Genomic DNA, 15,038 nt, shown 5'->3' on the forward strand with positions numbered 1-15,038 from the left:
GCGGCCGGAGTGGGGGGGACAGGGCTCCTTTTTTGCCTATTCTACCCGTGCATACCGTTTAGAGATGACAATCCCGGGATCCCGGGAATCCCGGGATTGAGCATTTTTCAATCCCGATTCCCGGGATTGAGAAAATGCCCCGGGATTGGCATCCCTAGGCGCTGTACAATGTGATAATGGGAATTGGGCCTAATTCAGATCTGATTGCACGGCTGTGAATTCACACGCTGAGCAATTATCCATCCAACCTGTAGTAAGGCCATCCTGCGATAAAATCCCAATATTTTTTAATCGCTTATCATTTGCAGGATGACAGACAGGAAGCCGGCGTTTGGGGATGGTAACCGGACATTTGCTGGGAGTGTCAGGGAATACACAGGTGTGCCCAGGTGTTTGAGGGGAAGTCATGTGATGTTAGGTCCGTCCCCGTTTCTATCGCAACCACCTGGTAAGTCCTGGGCTACGCACAGACTGCACATACTGATAAAATGATTCAATGGTGAGCAGTTAGCCAATGGATACGCAGGCTTGCACGGGGCGGGATTTCACTCTGGCTGGGCGGTGTATACCTGACCGCAGGGCTCTGGAAATTAGCAGCCGTGCGATCAGGTATGTATCAAGCCCAATGTTTTGTTTTTTTGCTGTGTTATTAGTGTAACCCAATAAAGCTAATGATTCATTACAGTTTAGAGTGGTTACTCATTGCTCTGTCCATTCTCACACTGTACAGCACCATAGTCCCCTGAACGGTGAAGGTGACTTTTTTTTTATTGCAATCTTGCTCCAAACGTCCTAACGGTCTCCCTACCAAATCTGGTGACATTCTGATTACTAGGTCAAGCCACTGGTACTTTGAATAGGGAAAGTTTTATTATGGCCAATCTGTATATATGTCACCTGTATATATGTCACCTGAATATACCTTGGCTGGATTTGTCACTTACATGTTTTTCTGACTCCAAAAAGCAGAATAAGCAAAGATATTGTTAAAATCATCCCGGCATCAGTGGTCTGGTGTTGGCTGCTTCATATATCAATCTGTTTACACGTGTTTCCGCACTTAGGGGCTGATTCAGGCCTGCTTGCAGCGAGCCGAATTCAGCCCAGTCTCCGATGATCAGCAAATGCCTTCGGCGAGTTTCACAGCTGCTGGGGCGTTTGCTCCATGGTGGGAGGTCAGGGCAATGCCTAGTGTTTTATGGGTGTTCCCACAAAGGCGTGTCGATGCTTGGGGCGGGCGGCTGACGTCACAGTGCCCTCCCCGACTTCGGAGGAGAGCGTTCTGTAAGTCCTGACTTTTCATTATGGACTAAGGAAAAAAATCATTCAATGGTGAAAAAAAAATCATTCAATTTGATGATTTTTCCTTCCTATGGCTGCATGGGAGTGGATGTGTAAGCATACGCTCGGCGGGGGTGGCAAATATACGCTACCTAGCGACTGCATGTAAACTTATCAAGAATCAAGAATAATCATTACATATTGTGAAGCTGTCAGATCGGAATATACTTCTCAGGGTTCTAGACTGGCTGTATAAGGAGCACCAGTGCAGCAAAGGGTGGCTCAAGCGCCTTATGGATATATACTGTCAGTGCTGTCACTTCTGTTTTTGCTGTTGGGAATGGTCATTCCCTGCGGTGACTAACCTGGAAATAACCTAATGACATATTACATACTAGTAAGCCCGCCCGAAGCCAACTCTAGTAGATGTAGTTTCACATGCTGCCAACAGATGTCAGTGTTTCGGAGTCATATATACTAGACATATATATATATATATATATATATATATATATATATATATATATACTCTAAGAGCGTCAGCCTTGTTGCGCCTCAGGGCACTCTGCCAGAGTAAGACAAAATGGTCCGCACGCGCACAAGATGCTTGCAGGCTCCATTGCCCTGCAACCGGCTGCCTGTCTCCTCTGCCCGCTGCCGCTCCCTGCAGTGCCCGGTCCCCTCCACCAAGTGAGTAAGTGGGACACGCGAGTGAGCCTCTATCGCATCCCCGTCGGCCGCCCACATCTCCCGCCAGTGCTATGGATGTCGTGCTGGCGGGCTGGCTCCATCTGTATGTACCAAAGTGTTTACCACTGTACACACATCATCACCGTTGCTTCAAATAGTGCTGAAGGGTAAACTTAGAAGGTGAGAACAATCACACCAATAAAACTAGTTGTGAATACAAACATCTTTTACTGAAAGTCAGAAATTCTATATACAGAAGCCAAAGGTTCTATTTTTTCTTCCAAATGAAAATCTCAAGTGAAATTTTGAACGAATATGGAATAAGACTTGAAAACGAAGGCAATCAGAGGAATAGGAAGTATCACATGCATATGTGGTCTCTGTTCTTCCTCTGTGGGAAATTACAGAACATCACTAGCGAAATGAAGACATTATAAACATAATCTACATTAATTAGCAACTAATCAGGGGTTATTAGATTAGTAATGTATGTTTGTCTGTTCCTCGAGGATGCATCAAGGAGGGATCACGAGGGGTTAAGTGATAAAGTGTAGTCGAGTATGTTGGGACTTCTGTGGCGAGGTCTCAGTGACCTGTGGGGGCATATCCAGACTTTAGATGCAAATGGCATTCTGAGTGGCATGTGGGGTAATTCTGGAGCAAGTGGGGGCACTGGTTGGAATGCAGGGCGTATTGGGCGAGTGATTTGATTTATAGCCATGTGCGGCTTTTTTTAAGGCAAAATTAAAATACCAGCAAATCAGCGCCGGGCCAACGATGAGGCGGGAAAACGCATCACCGCTCACTGCTGCCCCGTACACACGGGGCCGCTTTTGTGCTGAAAGCCGCTCAAACAACAAAACTAAGCTGCCCAGTGTGTATGGGCCTTAAGGATAAGATAAAAACACAATTTACTTAATTTTATATTTTTGGGGGATTTTCTCAATGAGAAACTATTGCGGGGTACCGTGGGAAAAAATTTGGTTACTCGGGGGTGCCTTGATTAAAAGAAAATTTGGAAACCAACATAACTGCTTAATAGTCCCCAAATACTGTACACGTAAATCTGTAACTTACCCTATTGTGAAAGAGAAAGAAAAATGACAATGTACATAATTATATCTTTGCATCACGAATAAAAGGGAGAGGGTACAATGTTGCAATTTCTGCAAAAACAACAACAAAAAAGCTGGGGGGGGGGGGGGGTCACAATAGTATTGCGGGAGGAAGACAAATGCAGCTGTATACAAGTGACACAGCTAGGAGAGAGAACACAATAGGAAGATATATACATTTGGATCCATCACCCATTCACATTGGAAGCAGCTATTCCGGGGGCTGAAACAATATAATTCCTAGAGCATCCTCCCGTTTCATGTAAGATCGTATTATTATTATTATTATTATTATTAATAATAATAATAATAGTAATAAGATAGAAGTATAATTATTGTGGTTTAAATAAAGATTGCCGTTAAAAGGGAGTTTGATGGCCAGGATGACTTGTTTTTGGCGAGGAAAAGCCATCCTTGCCATACAAACCCCCTTGCCGAAGGCATTGGATACCGCCTCTTTCAGTATCCAGATGGCTCACACTGGGGCAGATGTATTAAGCCTGGTGAAGAGATAAAGTGGAGATAAAGTAGAAGGTGATAACACACCAGCCAATCATTTCAAGCATAGCTGATTGGCTGGTGCGTTATCACCTTCTACTTTATCTCCTCCCCAGGCTTACTACATCTGCCCCAATGTCAGGTGGAAGGTCAATAGGTTAACACCAAAAGGTCGTCAGGAGAAAAAGGTCAAAATGTTTCTGGTTATATATTTTTGCTAATTTTTGGTGGACTTTTTCCCTACAGTGAAGCTGTCTTCAATGGCCTAGACTACATGCAATACTTTCATACTGGAGAAAAAGGAATAAAGCAGAATTTAATGCACATTGATCTAGTGTTCACTCTAGCACCCTGCATCTTTAAAAACCTGTGCAGTTCCTCTTCCCTGCCTGGGTGTCCCTCTGTGCTGTGCTGCTTCTAGCACAGGTCTGGTCCATACTGGTGCTGATATACAGACCACACAGTGGTAGAAGCACCACAGCAGAGAGCGACACACCAGGCAGGGAAGAGGAACTGCACAGGTTTTGCAAGATGCAGGCCATTTCCAACAACACTGAAGGCGGATTTCGACAAAACAGATCTGACTAAAACAAGTTGGATCTTTTTTGTTAGAAATGGCCGTGGATCATCAAATTCACAGCTGCTTCTTGACAATCCACGGCCGGTTTCGCCGGCACGCCCACTTTTCGACACTCGACAGGAAGAATATTGAATTCTGCCTGACGAAATGGCAGGAAAGCTGGGTCAAAACGGCCCGGGATTCCGAATGACGGGACATTCCGATGGTCAGAATTCCACACTGAATAAGCGGCCCACGTTCTCCTTCACGACTGCCGTCAGATCTTTGATTGTTCTGGGTCCAATTTTTTTTTCTCTGCACCCTATGCTACCAGGACATTACTTTTATGTGGATGTGCTTACACAAGATTCATTGGCACCCCTCGTAATATTAAGCTAATTAAAACGCCATTTAATTTATTCTGTTTTACTTTAACTGCAATGTTTATCTTCCAGTTTTATATTGGTCCTTTATATATACAGTATAATATTATATAGATACCACAAGACCAACAGCACCTTTTACACATAATATCTTATCATTGCTTTTATGTTTCTGCGTTACTTTCTCTTATTTTTATACAAGATCTTATTAAATCTAGAGGCTTTTGATTTATGAATTTGCTTTGGATCAAACACAACATAAAATTATACAATACTACTTAGAGGAGTAATCAAGAAATTAATTGCATCTAATTGATGAAAGATTAGTCATACAATAATCCAGTTAGGAAGATGAGTAGAAAAGGATAATTTGGCGCAGCTCCGCCATCTGTGCCGATTCTGCAGACTGAAGTGGATATATTAACCATTCTAAATCCAAGTCTGTATACGTTGTTGCACTGCAGCTTGGGTAGAACAAAGCGGATACAATGACTTTGCTATCAGTAACTGATATTACTGAACTGGATACTAGGTTTTGAAGCTTAAAATATAAATACAAACACAGTATATTTATAAAAAAAAATTAAAAAATTATAACACTGTGCCAATCTGTATGCCTAGGAACCCTGGGTACCGTGAGGGTCTTGTAGGGGTGCCTCAAAAAATTTATGGCCCAAGTGATCATTAGAACCAGTGTTAGTGGCTGCCAACCATAATGTATGTCGACAGTTAGAACCCCAACTATGCCCACCATCACATAACCGACACTACTAATGGCAAGAAAGCACAGTTTACTTAATTTAAAAAATATATATATGTGTATATATAGAATTATTTATAAGAAGCTTAGGGCCTAGGAGTGCCTTGAATAAATTCTGATACTCTAGGGTGCCGTAATTCAAGAAAGTTTGGGAACCACAAACAGCTACAACAAGCTACACCAGGTGTGTTCAACCTGCTGCCCTCCAGCTGTTGTGAAACTACACATCCCAGCATGCCTTGCCATAGTTTTCGCATTCCCTAATAGCAGAACTGTGGCAAGGCACAGCTGGCGAGATGCAGGTTGGACATGCCTGAGCTACGCTATTTAAGGGGATCCTTTGTGTAAAAAGTCCCATTCAATTGAGTGATCCCCTGAATAGTAGTATAATTACCTCTTCCTTTTTTATATTGATTGATTCACTACTAAATATAAGCTATTGATTTTTATATGAGTCAATCTTCTTATGGCTAATTATTGTGCACTGCATGTTCCTTACATAAATTGTAATTATGTCAACGGTGCAATTTTTTCTTTAATGTTCACCATGGGCTCTGCAGGAATCTTTTTTATTGCTCGTTTTAAACCAATATTCAGCATATTAATTCATCAGGACTTATAGACAATGATGAAGCTAGATTACCCAACCATGCGTCTGACATCACGTAAGTGCTATGTGGTCAATGCTATGATGGCGAGCAGTGGCGATACTTTGCTGTCAAAGCTCACGGTCAGTATTGACAGAACTGACCCCCCCCCCTTTACTCGCCGTTTTCCACCTCGCTGGTTCTTTTCAGCTAGGTGGAACCGGCGAGTGTGGCCGTAAAAATGGCGAGGCTCGCCACTATATGCAGCGGGCTCCCTACATTTGTGGAGAACCTCGCCGTTCCAGGAAATCATCGCCACCCTCTGAAGGCGAGGACTTCCCCCGGAACAAGAATAGAGGGAGCGTCCCGCGATCCTTCTCAAAAACTAGCCATCCTCGCCGAACAAACCCCCTCGCTGGTGGCCTTGAATACTGCCCAATGTCTAGGTCAACCACCAATCGGTTTTTTTTACGGTGGTTTTTCATATTTTACAATACAAGTGGACACAGAGTCGGAGCATAATAGTGTGCCAAGTGTAGAGAGGCACCGTGCCCGAAGCATGGCAGGCAAAGCGAGCTGTGCGAGGGGACATGGTACATATATACAGTGTCAACGTACAATTACGGAAAACTCATGTTGACCTTGCCTACGTTGACCATAGACTTGTGATGACCTTTTGGTAATGACAACCCTTTTTCTGTGTTGAGCTAGTCACTGTCGACCATTAGTGGTCGACCTAGATATTGTCAATCATCTATACCGTAACCATTCTAGGTGCTCCACACTCAGGAACCTCTGTTCAACCCACAAAATAGCAGTAGGTGGTGGATCCACTTGTATGACCAGAGAGCCTGTAGCCTGGCTCATTATTACACAGTAACATTTACATGTGGATTAGGGTGTACGACAAGAACAGCTGCATTGGGAGCTACACGATTAGGATGTCCTCTTATCCATACTCTCTCCTGTATAAGTAGTGATGTGACTGTAGCCCATCCCACTTTCCTCCTCCCAAAGTAACACTCTTCCCTTTTGCTTGCCTACTCACCTGTTTAGAAAAGGAATCCTCAAGCTCCGTGATCTCATTGGAAAATTCCCCCGAGGTGTTGATCGAATCACCGTCCATCCCGCTGCAGGAACCCCCATATAGAAGACCTCGCTCCCCCTGCCCACGACATGCAGCTACCCCTTCATCCAATGACACAGGCTTGCCCTGGAAGTACGGGGCTGTGTGGGTCTTGTCATACTCCTCAAAGGAGTACTGCATGCGCATGTTGGATAGGATGATCCGACGGGACATGCGGCTCTCAGAAGCAGAGCTGCGGAGGCGTTCAAAGTTCTTATTCATGCGATATTGTCTGAACGCGGTCTGGATGGTGCGGGCCGCTCGCCGACTGAGGAAATATCCCCCATACTTCCTCTCCAGCATATCCACCTACATCAGGAGACAGGTAGAGTGCGTGTATAAGAGAGGGCCCCAGGACACAGCACAGGGGTAGAGGAGAGTCTGAGACACGAGGGGAGGGGGAGCAAGAGTAGACAGGAAAGATGCACAGACTTTACAAGGGAGAAGAGTTTTCAAACTTGTCCTTGGCATCGGCTCATAGGCCACAAAACCCCTTTTAATTTTGGGACTTATTAAATCCTACAGTGTGATTGATCACTGTCAATCAAGACCTGTTCGGAATTCTTACAGGTTTGAAAACAACTGCTCTACAAAGGACAGGGGAAAGAGACTGAAGTTACAGACAAAGGTTCAAAGTTGATACAAAACAGGAGGGAAAGAACGGACAGAGGACAGAAATGGACTCAGCGGAGAAGATACCTTCTTGTCCTGTAGGTCAGTAGACAATTCATAGCTGTCAGACAAGGCTTTAGATCTTTTATTTTCTTCTTCTTCCTGCTTGCGTAAGGCAACGCTGGCTGGTTGCAATCTGGCCCTTTGACTCCACTGGAGCCCCGGGTGAGAGATGTGACGGGTGGGTGATGGCAAGTCGTAGTGATCGCTTTTCACCTCACTACGGTATGAAGATTGCTGGCCCGGACTGTCAACAATTGTTCCAGATTCACTGCCGAGAGAGTCGCCGCCTTCGACACTAAAGAAACAGACAGTGGTGATAATAAAGGAAAAGTAGAGTGACCACAACTACAAATCAGAGTGTGAGAGAACAAGGCAGCACAACGCACAGTCGGCCAAAGAGGTCACGTGTGGAAGTCAAGGCAGCAAAACATGCAGTCATTCTGAGCGCATACAGAGAAAGAGGCAGCGCAACATAAAATCAGGTGTAAAAAGTATAGCGAAAACAAGGCACTGCAACATACAATCAAGTGTAGATTGCGTACTGAAAACAAGGCACTGCGACATACATCAGATATATTTATGCAAACGGAGACCAAGACATCACAGCATACAAGCAGGAGTACAGAGTATCTCAAGCACTAAGCACACAGAATACAGGTAGCTGTAGAGTGTACAATGTACAGTCAAGTGTAAGGAGAATACTGACAACGAGGCATCGTAACATACAGTCAGGTGTAGAGGGTATACTGAGGATGAGGCGGCACAGTGTACAGTCAGGTGTAGAGGGTATACTGAGGATGAGGCGGCACAGTGTACAGTCAGGTGTACAGGGTATACTGAGGATGAGGCAGCACAGTGTACAGTCAGGTGTACAGGATATACTGAGGAGGAGGCAGCACAATGTACAGTCAGGTGTAGAGGGTATACTGAGGATGAGGCGGCACAGTGTACAGTCAGGTGTACAGGGTATACTGAGGGTGAGGCGGCACAGTGTACAGTCAGGTGTAGAGGGTATACTGAGGAGGCAGCACAGTGTACAGTCATGTGTAGAGGATATACTGAGGATGAGGCAGCACAGTGTACAGCCAGGTGTAGAGGGTATACTGAGGATGAGGCGGCACAGTGTACAGTCAGGTGTAGAGGGTATACTGAGGATGAGGCGGCACAGCGTACAGTCAGGTGTACAGGGTATACTGAGGATGAGGCAGCACAGCGTACAGTCAGGTGTAGAGGGTATACTGAGGATGAGGCGGCACAGTGTACAGTCAGGTGTAGAGGGTATACTGAGGATGAGGCGGCACAGTGTACAGTCAGGTGTAGAGGGTATACTGAGGAGGAGGCAGCACAGTGTACAGTCAGGTGTACAGGGTATACTGAGGATGAGGCGGCACAGTGTACAGCCAGGTGTACAGGGTATACGGAGGAGGAGGCAGCACAGTGTACAGTCAGGTGTAGAGGATATACTGAGGATGAAGCAGCACAGTGTACAGCCAGGTGTACAGGGTATACTGAGGAGGAGGCAGCACAGTGTACAGCCAGGTGTAGAGGGTATACTGAGGATGAGGCGGCACAGTGTACAGTCAGGTGTAGAGGGTATACTGAGGATGAGGCGGCACAGTGTACAGTCAGGTGTAGAGGGTATACTGAGGATGGAGGGGCACAGTGTACAGTCAGGTGTAGAGGGTATACTGAGGGTGAGGCGGCACAGTGTACAGGGTATACTGAGGAGGAGGCAGCACAGTGTACAGTCAGGTGTAGAGGGTATACTGAGGATGGAGGGGCACAGTGTACAGTCAGGTGTAGAGGGTATACTGAGGGTGAGGCGGCACAGTGTACAGGGTATACTGAGGAGGAGGCAGCACAGTGTACAGTCAGGTGTACAGGGTATACTGAGGGTGAGGCAGCACAGTGTACAGCCAGGTGTACAGGGTATACTGAGGAGGAGGCAGCGCAGTGTACAGTCAGGTGTACAGGGTATACTGAGGAGGAGGCAGCACAGTGTACAGTCAGGTGTACAGGGTATACTGAGGAGGAGGCAGCACAGTGTACAGTCAGGTGTACAGGGTATACTGAGGAGGAGGCGGCACAGTGTACAGCCAGGCGTAGAGGGTATACTGAGGATGAGGCAGCACAGTGTACAGTCAGGTGTACAGGATATACCGAGGAGGAGGCAGCACAATGTACAGTCAGGTGTACAGGATATACCGAGGAGGAGGCAGCACAATGTACAGTCAGGTGTAGAGGGTATACCGAGGATGAGGCAGCACAGTGTACAGTCAGGTGTAGAGGGTATACCGAGGATGAGGCAGCACAGTGTACAGTCAGGTGTAGAGGGTATACTGAGGATGAGGCAGCACAGTGTACAGTCAGGTGTACAGGGTATACTGAGGATGAGGCGGCACAGTGTACAGGGTATACTGAGGATAAGGCGGCACAGTGTACAGTCAGGTGTACAGGATATACTGAGGAGGAGGCAGCACAGTGTACAGTCAGGTGTAGAGGGTTATACTGAGGAGGAGGCAGCACAGTGTACAGTCAGGTGTACAGGGTATACTGAGGATGAGGCAGCACACTGTACAGTCAGGTGTACAGGATATACTGAGGAGGAGGCAGCACAGTGTACAGTCAGGTGTACAGGATATACTGAGGAGGAGGCAGCACAGTGTACAGTCAGGTGTAGAGGGTTATACCGAGGATGAGGCAGCACAGTGTACAGTCAGGTGTACAGGATATACCGAGGATGAGGCAGCACACTGTACAGTCAGGTGTACAGGATATACTGAGGAGGAGGCAGCACAGTGTACAGTCAGGTGTACAGGATATACTGAGGAGGAGGCAGCATAGTGTACAGTCAGGTGTAGAGGGTTATACTGAGGAGGAGGCAGCACAATGTACAGTCAGGTGTAGAGGGTTATACTGAGGAGGAGGCAGCACAGTGTACAGTCAGGTGTACAGGGTATACTGAGGATGAGGCAGCACAGTGTAGTCAGGTGCAGAGTGTATACAAAGAAAGAGGCAGCTAAATATAAAGTCAACCATAGAGGTCAGATACAGAGAAGTAGGCAGTGCTCAAGACACACACAGCAAGACAAGCAGCATATGATGGGAGACCAAGCAGGGGATAAGAGTGACCCTGCACAAAACATGACTTCAGAACAGGCATCATTTACATTATGAGAATGTGAGCAACAGAAACTAATAAAAATGTTTGTGGCGGAGAGACACAGCAGAGCAAAGCTGGCATGCAGAGGCAAACAATAGCCAACATTGCCTCTCCACCAACAACCACGTCACCACATCCACCTACTCCCCTATAAACACCTTTCCCAGATCACACCATAATGGTACAGGGTACTCCCGTGGCACACATAGGACCACCTTATATACACAGACACAACCCCCCAGAGCATAGCAACACTGGCTGGTGCAGATACCCCCAGTCACCATGAAGCTATAGACCAACTCAAGTCTACCTTGCAGGTACCTCTGAGTGCACAAACTTGTTACACTGGCACCTCTACCTTATCAGACCCATTATGGAGGCACACATAAAATCACAGAGCTTGTCCACATCTCAGTACATGAAAAGTACAGTTACACAGGGAAGTACAATGCCTGCAGTACTGTGCACATAAACGGTAACCAAGAAGAGGAATGCATGCTCGGGTGTTCCTAATGCAAGATCAAGGCGTTGCCCACACAATCTGTCTATCCATAGTTAGAGAACCAGCATGGAGCATGTCCTACACAGCACAGAGACTGTTATCCGTGCTGTGCTGCACTCACATGTAAAGGGCTGCCCGGGCAGGGAGACGAGGGCTTTTCTCCTTTTTTTTCTTCCTCATTTTCCCAGGATAAGTGCCCAGGTGGATGTTAGGCTGCACCCACACCAGTCACTGTGCTGATGTACAGGACAGGTGAGGAGACATCAGCACGCTGTGCAGGGGGGCTGGTCTGCCAAGGCTGTTTGTGACGGAGATCCAAAACCCCATCACTATGGAGCTGCAGGCAACACCTAGCACTGCTCCTCCTACCTGTACCCTCAGCACAGCCTGCCTGGCTCCTATAATTAAGCTTACTAGCACTGACAAAAGGAACAAATCTGAACCCAACCCATGGGAGATTAGCAAACAATACATCATGAGACTTTTACAAGTGTAACCATGACAGAACCTGGGTATAGTCCATTGCAACAGAGCAAAGTGTGCACAGATTTCTGCAAGGTTCACAGAGCGATACACACACAAAAATAACCAAGTACCAGCTAAATCACACACACTAAGCGGACCCAACTCACACTAGTGAGGTATCTATAATGCATGCAAGGTGTGTGGTGTACAATAGGATGACCTCACATTGCACCAAACACAGGGCTGTGTGTTGTGCCGGCTCTTGCGCAGTGACAGAAGCCACATGCTGCAGTGTGGTAGTCTCCAGCAGCATCCAGCTCCTGTCACAGAGGAAGAGCCAGCAGTACACACAGCCCAATGTCTGGGGGCAGCTAGCCACCATCTTCAGAGATTCTGGGCAAGCCCCGGGATTTATGCAACAAAGATCCTGCAAGACCACACCCACTTCATATAAGGCAACACCCCTTTCTGCAGCGTCTCTGCCAGCCCCAATTACCACAGGATGTAACTGAATACAGAGTAAGCCCAATAATGCCTTTTGCTGCTATGTAAGTAGTACAGACACTTGCACCTGATAACGTAATTGTACAGTAGTAGTAACCAGTGACAGAGCAGGTAATACAACAATAAACAGACAGGGTGGACTCATCTCCTTATCTACTGTACAGCGCTGTTCTTTTATGCAGTGTGTCCACATTCCTCACTAATCTGCTTGAGAACTGCACAAACCTGTTCCTCCATGCAGCTTGTACAACCGAAAGAGCCAACACTTAATGATAAGGGCTAACCATCAAACACATTATTATTACTTCCTGTCACACGCTGGTTGGGTCACAAGAGAACATGATTATATGAATACTAGGGATAGCTGAGGTATTCTTCAGAGACAATACCCTGGCTGACATTTTAGGCTCTAGTATTAGAGGCATTGCGGTAAAAACAAGTATAATTTTAGGCACTGATAAGAAGGCACTGTCATTGGTCCAGTAGCTAAGAGTTCTGTGGAGCTCTGCAAACATCAAGGAGACAGATAATAATACTGGTTATAGCTGACGGTCTGATATCATTGCTATATACCCAGTGGTTAGAGCCACAGGTTCTGCCAGCAACATAAACAGGGTTCATGGAAGCAACAGGAAAGGCCTGTGCAAGTTGTTCAAAGCCACTTTAAAATAAAAAAAAAACACCTCATGCACACAATGGAGGCCACCATTTTGTAGGATGAACCATTATTTGTCCAATCAATGTATTAAAACCAGGTGACATCACCGATGCCTAAGACATTCCTATCTCAGTGATGTCACCCACTCCATAGGCTGATTGTAGTTTCAAGTCCGCTAAATGGCTGCCTCAGTGTGCGAATTGGTCCATAATGAAACCACAGAATCCCAGCTGTCATTATTAATGCACTGCAATTACGTCAATTAACTTGCTTTTAATCAAATGTAATGATTCAATTTAATCTATTTCAGGGGGGGGGGGGGGATATATTGAAAATATGCACACATATATAACTGTGAACTGACAGCCTGTACGTCAGTTCTATATGTTTTATATTAATCTCCCAATAGGAAGCTCTTAATCTGTGGCTTATGAAATGAGCCCCTGCTGCTGTACACGTCATTTGGAACAGGGGGCTGAAGGCCAACTTCGAAAAAAGAAAGGAAATACAGAATCAGAAGCCAGTGACGCTGGCAACAGACACTTTTACTTATGGAACTAGTCTGAGAGGTGGAATGTGTGATACCATTACTGTAATGTATTACTGTACTGACCAAACATTACTGCAACTGGGCACTAAGTAGCCCTTCTTGGCACACCAGAGTCCTTGTGACTAAGTTTTGTTTTATTCGTCGCACTGAAAACGGCAGGAAGTGACAATAATACATTACTAGCATACACTGACACTAGTACTTGCAGTACTTATATATCTGGGTAACAAGGGTTCCAACAAGAGCGGCCAGAGCTTTTCCTCTCCCTATGTACTGTGCTGTATCTGCAACATTGTACATAGGTTTTACCAATTCCATTGCAACAAAGGTTGCAACATCACTTCTCTGGCACAAAGTGAGAAAGCTTTATATGGGCTAACTAGGGATGCCAATCCAGGAATCAGTGGGATCCCGGGATTTAAGGCATTTTTGGTCGGGATTTGAATCAAAGGATTGGAGGTTCCAATCTTGGGATTATGGGATCAAAATTCGCATGCGCATTTGATCCCCTTCTTCCGTGCAGCACTGATCGCAAGCAGCACTCAGCTCAGGTGCTGCCTTGCAACACAGTTGCGTGGCTGCGCAGCGTGATGATAGAGGTCATGCTGTGCAGGCACACACTGGGGTTTCACGCCGCCGCAACTGCCCAGACTCCATAGTAAACCGCCTCATCCCCCACCTCCCACATTATCGCTGGCCGCTGCTCATCTGCTGGTATTACCAGCAGATGAGCGACGGGGTGGACGGCTTTCCATAGCGTCCTGCTATAGGAAGCCGTCCACCCCCAGGAAAATCGCTAAGACAGATGAAAATCGCTCAGTGTGTATGCACCGAGTAATTTTAAGCCCAGCTGTCTATACACACTTGGCAAAAAATGCCCAGTGTGTATGGACCTTAAGGCAACTTCTCTGAGAGAGAAGTCGCATAAGCTTTCCCCTGAACTGGCCAGGAACTTCCTGGGTAGCAGGAATGCATGTGGTCCTTTTGCATGTGATACCATTCACAGTTGCCGGGGGCTGTCTGATCGCGTAGCAGGTCCAATCTCTGACTCCGGTACGATGAGCACAGGACTGAGCATCGAATCGGATGCCAAAAACATGCAATTTGGCCACTTTTCACCCTATTTCCCAGCCCGATCTGAATAAATCGGATAAAAAGTGACAACATCTGACTAGTGTATGGCCAGATTTAGATGCAATAATCAGTGAAAGGGTATGCTATGCTGTAGGTGTCCGAGCATCTCAGTCACACCAAGTGCTACATAGTTTAGAATTGCCTTCCACTGGACAATAAAGGCACATGACTTGGTTCTATACAGCCACTTATGCTAGTTACGTATGCCAAATGCCCAGTAATTATGGCATAATACCTGTACAAGCAGCGCTGGGTGTGCAGACTGGCAGATAAGCCTACAGTAGAGACCTCATTTAAAGTTGGAAGTGGCTGTACAATGTGAAAAGCATCATACAGCATATGTACATGCGAGGTGGGCCCTAGTGGTGCTTTTGTTTGTGGGAGGAAA

The 15,038-nt window shown here is 46.2% G+C and overlaps 1 protein-coding gene across 8 annotated transcripts in view; it reads right to left on the reverse strand.

Annotated features, from left to right (window-relative positions):
• The window catches only part of IQSEC2 (IQ motif and Sec7 domain ArfGEF 2), a 188,653-nt gene that overhangs the window by 47,502 nt on the left and 126,113 nt on the right, over positions 1 to 15,038 (reverse strand). For all 8 annotated transcript variants that reach the window (XM_083158839.1, XM_083158841.1, XM_083158840.1 and 5 more), the window contains 2 exons: positions 7,699 to 7,969; positions 6,922 to 7,308 (listed from right to left, as the gene is read on the reverse strand). In XM_083158839.1, the coding sequence (XP_083014965.1) occupies positions 6,922 to 7,308; positions 7,699 to 7,969 (658 nt within the window). The remainder of the gene's footprint in view (positions 1 to 6,921; positions 7,309 to 7,698; positions 7,970 to 15,038) is intronic.

Source organism: Crinia signifera, chromosome 9 (assembly GCF_055691185.1).
Source record: "Crinia signifera chromosome 9, ASM5569118v1, whole genome shotgun sequence".
Classification (NCBI taxonomy): Eukaryota; Metazoa; Chordata; class Amphibia; order Anura; family Myobatrachidae; genus Crinia; species Crinia signifera.